This window comes from Schistocerca piceifrons, chromosome 2 (genome assembly GCF_021461385.2).
Source record: "Schistocerca piceifrons isolate TAMUIC-IGC-003096 chromosome 2, iqSchPice1.1, whole genome shotgun sequence".
Lineage (NCBI taxonomy): Eukaryota > Metazoa > Arthropoda > Insecta > Orthoptera > Acrididae > Schistocerca > Schistocerca piceifrons.
Window position 1 is genome coordinate 877,983,054 of NC_060139.1, and position 10,988 is coordinate 877,994,041.

At 39.7% G+C, this 10,988-nt stretch overlaps 1 protein-coding gene across 1 annotated transcript in view; it reads right to left on the reverse strand.

The window, feature by feature from the left end:
- The window catches only part of LOC124777412 (hemolymph lipopolysaccharide-binding protein-like), a 39,585-nt gene extending 29,794 nt beyond the window's left edge, over window positions 1-9,791 (reverse strand). Inside the window, exon 1 of the mRNA XM_047252809.1 lies at window positions 9,659-9,791. Coding sequence (XP_047108765.1) covers window positions 9,659-9,764 — 106 coding nt within the window. The 5' untranslated portion in view covers window positions 9,765-9,791. The remainder of the gene's footprint in view (window positions 1-9,658) is intronic.
- Window positions 9,792-10,988: the final 1,197 nt, after the last annotated feature.

A 10,988-nucleotide genomic window follows, 5' to 3' on the forward strand; every position in this document is an offset into this window, starting at 1 on the left:
GGGGAATGTCAAAAGTTTTAACGTGGTTGGTCTAACAACCCTACCACAACAAAGGTCAAAATTTAATAATGATTGTGATGTTGCTCACGCTGCTAAATACTGCATTTTAGGGTAACAACAAAGTTATTATGTGTGCAGGTGTCATTAGAGCACAGTTAATAAAGTCATTTCATGTAATAATGAATAAAACTAGGCACTCATCTTTTCGTGTTTCCCACGCTGGTCTCGTTGTAAAATCATGGCTCAATCGTCGAAAATCTAGGTGGTGATGATTTCAAGCTCGGATGCAAAGAGGCCTAGTTTTTTTTTATGCGACATTCAAAAGTTTTATAGATATGTTTCACAAACCATTCTTGAAGATTAAACCTTTGAAAGCTAGCACAATGGTGATGTAAAAAATAATCAACACTCCGGATTTAAGTTACACTTCCTTTTTATTTCTTTTGTTGCAATATCGCGTAACACACAAAACATCACTTCACAATACAAAACATACTTGAAAACATCTTCCTCACTGTCAAAAGTTCACATTTTATAAGCTGACTACGTTATGCGTCTTTCCAACATGACGATCGACTCTCTAATTAACTAACTAATAATCGCTTACGCGGCCAAAAATCAGAGTTACAAGTACGTCATAGATCATAGTGACAAAAGAAAGAATACACATAAGAATAATATCATTGCAACATAAACATTTCGATGTATCAAAGTAACTCTACATTAATGAAATCAAATCTGAATGTTGTCTCATAAATATGTTAACTACTTTACAGAAACACAGTAGAATACTGCTGGTATCGAGAGGTTCAGGTGAGCTGCCGTAATGGTTACGTAATTCAAGTACCATTACATTGGGAAGCTAGAAAAACTGTAAAGGGAAATACAAAGACTCAGTCAAGAAATGGTGAGCTTAAATATAAAGAAGATGAGGATTTATGGTCAGATTAGTGTAGGGCAATATCAACAGCACCATAAAATTGTATAACGGGAGTAGGATTCGTTATGAGTAGGAATATGGGGCAGAGAGTGAGAGTTCAGTGATAGGGTTGTTCTAATCAGAATCGACAGCTAACCAATATCAAAAACGATATTTCATGTATACATGCTGACAGCTCGCATTCGAGAGGACGACGGTTCAATTCCGCGTCCGGCCATCCTGATTTGGATTTCACGTGATTTCCCTAAATCGCTCCACGCAAATTCCGGGATGGATCCTTTGAAAGGGTAGACTTTCTTCCCCGTTCTTCCCTAATCCGATGAGACCGATGACCTCGCTGTTTTGTCTCTTCCCCCAAACAACCCAACCCAACCCATGCTGACAGTGCAAGCCGAAGGTGAGTTAGAGAACGTATACGACGATACTGCATGGGTAATTCAGTACATAACTGCATATTAATATTTAATAGTCATGGGGAATTGGAATGCGGTTGTTGGGGAAGAAGTAGAAGAAAGGATTACTGGAGAAAACGGATTTGGTACTAGGAATGAGAGAGGAGGAAGACTAATTGCGTTCTGCAATAAGTTTCAGCTAGTAATAGCGAATACTCTGTTCAAGAGTCGCAAGCGGCTGAAGTATATTTGGGAAAGGACGGTAGATACAGGAGGATTTCAGTCAGATAACATCGGGGTCAGGCTGAGATTTCGAAACCATATACTGGACTGTAAGGCGTACTCTGAAGCGGATATACATTCAGATCACAATTTAGTGGTGTTGGAGAGTGGGTTAAAACTCATGCGGCTAGTCACCCGTGGTCTGGGGGTAGCATGTTTGATTAGTTATCAAAATGTCCTTGATCCCGGGTTCGAAACCTACTAGGGTTTACTTTTCGGTTGATAATCAGCACTGGCGGCCGAAGGCTTCCGACATAAGACATGACCCTCGTTTTGTCAAAGAGGTCGGAGGAGTGGACCGAGGTTCAGGACACTCCTTTGCCCTTGGGCTGAGAAACTGCCGCTAAAGGAGGATGAATCAATGATGATCAACGACATGAGGATGCAGAAGGCAATGGAAACCAAGGCATTAAAGACACAGAACGTGTATCCACAGGACATGTGGCCTGTAATTAAAAAAACTGTCGTGAGGATATCTCCATTGGCAAAAGATTGCGGAGTAGTCCCCCACAGAGGACTGGCAATAGGGAGATGACCCTCAGAAAAAAATTGAATAACCAACGGAAGGATAAGATTCTACGAGTCTGGGCGTGGAATGTCAGTATCTTGAACGTGGTAGGAAAACCAGAAAATTTGAGAAGGGAAATGCAAAGGCTCAATCTAGATGAAGTAGGGGTCACTGAAGTGAAATGGAAAGAAGACAAGTATTTCAGATAAGATGACTGCAGGGTAATATCAGCAGTAGCAGAAAATGGTATAACGAGAGTAGAATTCGTTATGAGTAAGAAAGAGGGGCAGAGAGTGAGTTACTATGAATAGTTCAGTGGTAGTGTTGTTTTTATCAGAATCGACAGCAAACCGAAATATTTATTATTTTTAATGATTTCTGTTATCGATTCGCTAATTTTGTTTTCAGTAAAACGTAACCCAAAAATTTAAGTGTCAGTAGTGAATGTGACTTTTCACAAGATATGTCATACTCATACTTCCGGAGCCTTCTTAGACGTCTGCAGGATGTTGGGAAATTTCCGTTACAAAGTTCTAGGTAATTGTGAAGGGGAGTGAGTAAATAATATTTTGAACAGGAACCACGTGTCATCAGTTTCTAGTGCATTGGCAAGAACTCATTCTAGCAGATCTTCCTCTGCCTCTACAGAGTCTCGTAAATTAAATTCTGTAGGCAGACATCAGATGATCGTCTGACGTAGTACGCGTTATCCTGTCTACACTATTGCATACCACCACAAGCAACTCTGAGACTTTTCTCTTTCCCTCAGCAGCCGTGGACGCGTGACACATCTCAACTGAAACCTCTACAAACCGGAAACGGTACGTTTCCGGAAATGGATTCATATTCAAAGTATTATGTATTCACTCCTCTCTACAAGACCTAGAAGCACAGAACGGGGCGAACACACCGTACACAGCATTAAAAATTATGCTGGAAATGAAAATCAACGACAATTAACGAAATTAATAGTTTTTTAAACTTTTTGTGGTGGTCAAAATGTGTTCCACCACTCGGTGAAACACTGGGAAAAACTGAGTGGTGTTGTTATCACTGTACTAAATGACATTTTCAGGTTCTGTATCCTAGTTATAGAAACACATTTCATGAAATTTGGGTTCTTTAGGTTTTTTTTATCTTGAGCAAGCGTAGCGTGTCTCCCCCCCCCCCCCGCCCCCCCCCCCCTTTGCTTACGCGTTAGGGAAAATGCGTCGATATTGCTATGATTACTCATTTTATGATTATTCATTTAAGCGGAACTCAAGCAAACAATGCGTATAAGGCAGCAGCAATTTGTCCGCACCTTTCCAAAGGAACAATGCTGGTATTAACACTTGTTTGTATAAGGAAATAACGGAAACACCAATCTGAATTTCTAGAAGAGAGTTTGAAGCTTCTTCTTTCGAACTAGTGTTCACCGCTTATACCCTCGCAGTATTTTAAGCGCAGTTCTGTGCCCTAAAGCCGGCCGGTGTGGCGGAGCGGTTCTAGGCGCTACAGTCTGGAACCGCGCGACCGCTACGGTCGCAGGTTCGAATCCTGCCTCGGGCATGGATATGTGTGATGTCTTAGGTTAGTTAGGTTTAAGTAATTCTAAGTTCTAGGGGACTGATGACCTCAGAAGTTAAGTCCCATGGTTCTCAGGGCCATTTGAACCCTTTTTTTGTGCTCGAAATATCTAATGAGTCCAATTGAACCATCACTTCACATGAATTACTTCGCAATTTGCTAGTTTTTATCCATTCGTACACCGCAAAGGCGTAGGAAGCGGTCTATAAGAAAGAGCGGTAGAATGGGCAGAAAAGACTGACTACAGGTTAAGCTCAAAAACAAGACCAATGTAAACATTAATAATTCGTTTCCGTTTCTAAGCCACTAGATTTAGATATGTTGGATAAATTTGCATGGTTTCTCTATCAAATTTTTATTACAAAGTTTGCTATTTCTCCTCACATGAACGCATAAGGATTTGAGTATACAGTTCTTCAAACGGTGGTTGTTTCTCTTAATTTAGAAATCAGTCGTTACGACAGAATAGCTTTTGGATATTTATGGTCCTTCAATCACAAGCTACAAGGCTACGGTCACGTTGTGGAAGTTAGAATATGGATAACTGTCCGGATTGACAAAGAGTGTTTCAAAAAACTCTCCTGCTTTACACTACCAAAGATCACTCTAAATCCACATATCCTGTTGACACACATTACACTGGGGTGACAAAAGTCACGGGATACCTCCTAATAACGCGTCCGACGTCCTTTTACTCGCCGTAGTGCGGAAACGCAACGTGGCATCGACTCAATACGTTCCCTGCAGGAATACGCAGCCACGCTGCCTCTTCAGCCGTCCATAATTGAGAAAGTGTTGCCAGCGCAGGTTTTTCTGCACTTTGTGGACTCTCGATTATGTTTCACGCTGGGCGAGCTCTGTGGCCAAATCATTCGCTCAAATTGCCCAACAGCGAACTACTGTGGCCCGTCGATATGGCGCGATGTCATCCCTAAAAACTGCATCCTAGTTTGGGAACATGAAGTCCATGAATGAGTGCAAGGAGTCTCGAAGTCACCGACATAACCATTTCCAGTCATTGATAGGTTGAGCTAGAACAGTGGACTCAGTCAGATCCACGTAAACACAGCCCTCACCAATATGGAGCCACCACCAGCTTACACAGTGCGTTGTTGACTACTTTGGTCAATGGCTTCGTTAGCTCCGTGCCACATTCGAACCCTACCATCCTTTCTTACCAACTAAAATAGGGACTCATTTGACCAGGCTAGGACTGTCCAGTTGTCTAGGGTAGAGCCCTGGAGAAGCGCTCCGGGCTATATCGCTGCTGCCTTAGCCCATTAACGCCATATTTCGCACCATTGTCCTAATGGATGCGTTTGTTGTACGTTCCACACTGGTTCCTACGGATATTTCACGGACTTTTTCTTGTCTGTTAGCAGTGAAAAACCTACGCAAACGCCGCTGCTATCGGCCGTTAAGCGAATGTGGTGGGTTGTCGGAGGTGTGGGCTAATGCCTGAAATTTGGTATTCTTGGCACAATCTTGCCACTGTAGGTCTTGGAATACTGAATTCCTTAACGATATGCGAAATGGAATGTCCCATTCATCTAACTCCAAATACCACTGCGCGTTCAAAGTCTTAGACAGCTCTGCCAATGCACTGCCCTTTTTTACCTTGTGTATTCGATAGAACCACCATCTGTATGTGTGCACTTCGCTACTCCATGTGTTTTGGCACCTCACTGAATATGTCTTCAATGCAATGGTTTCCATAGCCTCCTGCCTCCTTATGTCGCTGAGCGTAGCTAATTCTCCCGCCTGTTAGGGACATTTCCCACCCCATGGGCAAGACAAGGCCCTTAAACTCTGTCTACTCCTCCGCCCTCTTTCACAGGGCTGCCCATGGTCATGATTTCTATACAGAATGTAAGCAGTGATGAGGAAGCAGGACATTTTATTGCTAGTCAGACACTCTACCCCTTGACCACAGCTGTCAAGACCTGCAAAATATTTATGTCATTCCATCTTTCTCATGCAGATTTGCTACCCTGCCACAAAATATACGATAGATACACTTTTTTTAAATAATTGGAAGTATTGTTGCCGAGTGGAGAGGTGCACTCGTAAGACCCCGGACTTCAGTACCACGTCCAGATATCCAGATTTACCTAAAACCAATGATTTATTGAAGAGACACGGCCGAATTTGCTTCACCGTCTTTCTCTTAAATCAAATAACAACGTCGTCGACGTTACGTTAAACCTTAATTTTCCCTCTTTTTCTTTGCTGCTCGTATTATGTTAGAATATGTTGTTCACATGAATTTCGGTTGCGTAAGCACATACGGTATGTGACCCAAACAGGACAGCAGTAAAACAAACTGAAATTTGGTGATATGTAGTTGAATATTTTTTCATAAAGTAATAGTAATTAATGTTCGTACCATTTAATTTCAAATATCAGTGCTGTAAATGTATCTAGGAGTGTAGAACGTTGCACTTAGGCGTCTACTGATAGTATTTTAAAAAAGGACCAATAATCGATGAGAAAATTGTTTGAAAGTTTTTTCGGCGAAATTCCTATTGTGTATCGTAAGTCTTAATTATTTCTTAATTAATTGTAAGCACCAGTGTTAGATAAAGTTATCTGGTATGCATTGTTGGTTGCCAAATCATTGTCAAATATGTGAAATCTTCCTTCCCAAGTGAGATTCCTACCAAAAAATATTATTCTGTCAAACCTGCCGTCGTACGATGGTCGACAGGTTGGAATTTCTGTGTGTCGGGTGTTTCTGCGACCGGTATCATCCACAATAATGCACCAAATAGTCCTCAAGAACAAAGAGAAGAATAAAGTAGAGCTAAAGGTACTAATATAAGACCTGATATAAGACTGAAATATAAGAATATGAAAATTTAAAAAGATTACAACTCTGAAAATACCATACGTACAGGAAACAAATAATAAATGTATGTATGATATTTATCGCAAAACGTAGGTGTAATTTTACCATTAATATGACGTCCTTTTATCCCCTAACTTGATAGGAAACATTCGTTTAATATCATTCTCCAGACATAGGTAAATAAATAAAAAATAAAAGAAAACAAAATAAGGCAAATAGAAACATAATTCGGTTGAGAAAGCAGGCCGCAAAACTGAGAGACCGTGGCGGTATCCACTGCGCCACCAATACAGCTGAAGTTTTTGTGTCGTAAAAATCGTCTAAATCACGTCGAAAACTTTGACCGCCGTTTCTTCAGAAGTTGCTGGGAAATTCGGTTGTGGCAGTGGCCGTGTTCTCGTAGGTTCCTCTACATATAGTACCATAGTATTATAAGGATCATGGTTATGTTTAATCGCTGTTTATACACATTCATACAACTGGAAATTTAGTACCGCATGCAAGTTTATTATAGAAAATTCCATTTAACCGCACACAAAGCTAAATTCACGAGCGTGATGTCAAACACAGACCATTATCCCGTTTCGCTGGTTCAGAAATCATTCTCAAAAATCGCATGTGGTAGGCCTATTGTCATTAATGTAGTATACTATTAATATAATATGTTGCTAATGTACTAGATGTTGTTATCTGAAAATCCCTAAATGTAGCGCTGATAATACTAATGCCTAGTTCTCTTTCTGAGATAAATATCTCTTTCGTTATGAAGGAATGCAGATTCAATTTTTCAGGCAAGCAAATGGGAAGCTAAGCTTTGTAAAGATCAACATCAAAAGGAGAAATCAACAACATAATTATGGACATGTTGACAGCTGATATAGTGTGTGTATGTTGTGTGCAGTGATTGGAGTTGAGAAATAAATTTTATATGTCGAGTGCAGTGACTATTGATAAGAAATGAATGTACAGTCTAACATTAGCTACTTACATTACGAAAAGACTTTTTTGCAGTAATGTATATGCGAGACACTGTTGTTCACCCGGGACAAACCGAAGAATTTTGCTATGTTTCAAGCGGATGGGTCTCGTGTTCGGGTCTATGGAGGCTCTAATCCCACCGGAACTTTCTGATTCTAGCTTGCTATGTTTCAAGCGGATGGGTCTCGTGTTCGTGTGTATGGAGACTCTAATACCACCGGAACTTTCTGATTCTAGCTTTACGCGATTTGCAAAATTACTTCAGACAAATAATGGGATAATTACCCTATAAGGTCACGGACAGTTAAGTGTGCCAATCTTGTGAAAGTAGACCGTTAATGACGTTCATGTGAATTACTTTTTGTTTTGTAACTTTAATAACATGTCGTGTACAATACCGTAGTACAAATTGTACCAAGATCAATAACACTACTACAGCTACAACATCTTACTCCCCTAATGGACTATGACACTGCAATTCTCGTAGATAACAGGATTTACGTTATTGTACATCGTATTTAAAACATAAAGAAATCTGAGATCGCGTCTGAAGTGAAAATTCACAAATGCAGCTATCAAAATAAAAGATATCCTCAAAACAATTATCATGAGAACATCGACAAAAGGATAAATTTACAAAGATCGTTTGCGGTGTTCCTGCACTCGAGTTTGTTGGATAATTGTTATGTTGGATTAGCGAAGGTCAGCGTATATGCTTATAGGCTCGTTCACCTTACTAAGTTATTAATCTTACATGTAACATTCCGTAACTTGATTAAGGTGGCATCACTCTTTAACACTGTGCAATACTGTGATAGTAATTGCGTCCTGCAAGCGTAAGCTTGATAGTTGGTCAAAGTAACTCGGCTGTGCGACGCTCTCGCCATTTCCGTGCAGCATACATTAGAATGATGTTGAAAGTTTTTTGTGTCAAACGATTTTTTTCTATACTCGGTAGTGGTAAGCGTTAATGAAGATATAATATATTCCGTACGCTGTGCAATATAAATTAATTTTTCATGGATATAAACATCACATCAAAACTGAGGTCTTTTTAATTGCTCTTATGCTGTAATATTGTGTTGTCGCATAAGTTCGTAGCGTTTTTCTATACAACAAACATAACAAATACACATAATCGAGACTTAAGCCATCAGTAATGTATGACGAAATAATCGGCAATGAGTTGCATTAAAGAAATTTTGTTTCCTTAACCGGTTACAGGCACTAAGTGCCCTCCTCCAAAAGGTTATAGCAACCTCATTATTTACAAGTGTCAACAGTATGATGCCTACAGCAAACAGCTACGTTCATGTGGTTCAGAAATATGCTGCGTGCATCTTAATTGTTGACACTCGTAAATCATGCGGGAGTTGTAATCTTCTCAAGAAGGGCTCTAAGTGCCTGTTAAGGAAATAAATTTTTTTTTATACAACTGGGGGTCATTATTTCAATGTATGCGACTACAGTTGCAGAAGATGGATAAAATACTAAACATCAATAATATATTCTACCTCAGTATTTACAACATTCTGCCAACACTGGAGTACCTTTCCGATTCCGTAACTGTAGAAATCACGTGGCTTTGAGACGAAGGACACGTCAAGTCATGTTCGAAGCGTAGTTTCACCCGCAAATAAATTACCTTTTATCTACTGAGTACATATGTATTTATTATATGCACAAAAAGTATAACCTACGATCATATGTTCATTAGAGTATCGTGTAAAAATCTGGAGTAAAGCGGTCAAGAATTTTTCTATACTTTTGGTGACAATGTTTCCCCTTTATACATTACATACTTACTAATACAAAAAGCAAGTGTAGAAAAACACAAACGCATTCAAACACAACATTGTGTTAAAATTTTAGGTGAATCGACTAACTACCTTTCAAGTTTTGCGAGCACAAACATACGCAAGCGGAATGTTTATATATGAAGTTATCAAGATGCGTAAAAGTGGGAAAGACATTAGGATCAGAACGTCACATGGAAGAAGACGATATTGCAATTAGAATGTATTCTGAAAACTGTCACCATATTCTATTGACCCAAACATCTCAATTCCCTCGGTTTCATTGCTTGATAATGTTTTAGTATGTAACAGTACTGCCATTTCGCGAGGCTGACTCTTACTTACGATGATGAAGATCGGTGGCGCTGTCTCCTTCAGAACAGAAACGACTGCTGGCCCTCTCAGTACAGAAGAGTTTGAAGAGTTGGAGTAATCGTAGTGACCCCACCATGGGTCAGTCCCACTTCCTTTCAAGGAGCAGCTGCGTCTACGGAAAGTACAGAAACAGCGCTGTATATACAAACACAGACCCGGATAAGGACGATAAACGAGATTCTTTGTTGGTCCACAACTGCTTTAATTTTTTTAGAGCCTGGAAGAGTAATCTTACTAAAAATACGTAGTCCTAACATTTACAGCTGTAACCCGAGAGGCTGTCTGTTTTGTACATGCCTGGTGAACGTAGTACTGTTACGTCAGACATGAGAACAGAGTAGAGCTGTCATCTGCGGATTCATCCGTTTGCGTTCCTGTTACCTAAGCGATACTGGCTGATGGTGCACATATTAATAAGTAGGCGTACATGTCTTGGAGTCCATTCTTTGACTTTTACCGGCAGATTTATTACACGCAACGTAGTTTGCATTAAGTTACGTTGTTGCACGTTAACCTATAAATGCATTAGTTACTTTCTTCCTTTCGTGGAATGAAAGCGTTCCACGCACTTCTGAAATGCAAATGGTTCCTCAGTTTGTCACTTACGGATGTTGAAGTAGACAATAGAAATCAAAGAAGTCTGAACAATTCGCCAGAAAAGAGATCGTTGCGCATATTATCAAACAGTATATTTGCACGTGAAACGTAGCACTGTATCTTGACCTCACTATCCGCTCAAAATATGACGAGAATATGTTAATGGACTGTTGGTCGATATTCATATTCTGTAAGTTTCTAATTCTCGTTATGTTTTAAGGAATGACGAGGCCAAGATACACAGTACGTAAAAATAGTAATAAATTTCAGAGTGTTGGATTCGGAAGCACTATATCGTTTCAACCAGATTGCGAGTAGGTACGCATGGCAGTTAATAGATTTGACATTAATGGGTACTTTGATTAATTTTCTTCTATTTTTGAACAACGGAATGATTAAGAAACGACTGACGATTAGTGTAAATGGTTTTCACAAAAACTCATTAAAAAGCAACAACATTTAGAGACACACTTTCTCTCCACAAGTCCACACTAATACATTCCAACCACTAGATTAAAGTGGGTTCATTGACATGATAGAATTAAATCGCAAGCTAGAGCATGGAAATCCAGTAACATTAATTTAAATGAAATACTGATACGCAAATGTCGTAACGAAGAAAAATCGTGATATAGCAGCATAAGACTACATTTTCTTTTTTTTTTTAAATATGAGTGGACTCCATTTCCTAAGTGCTGCTTTG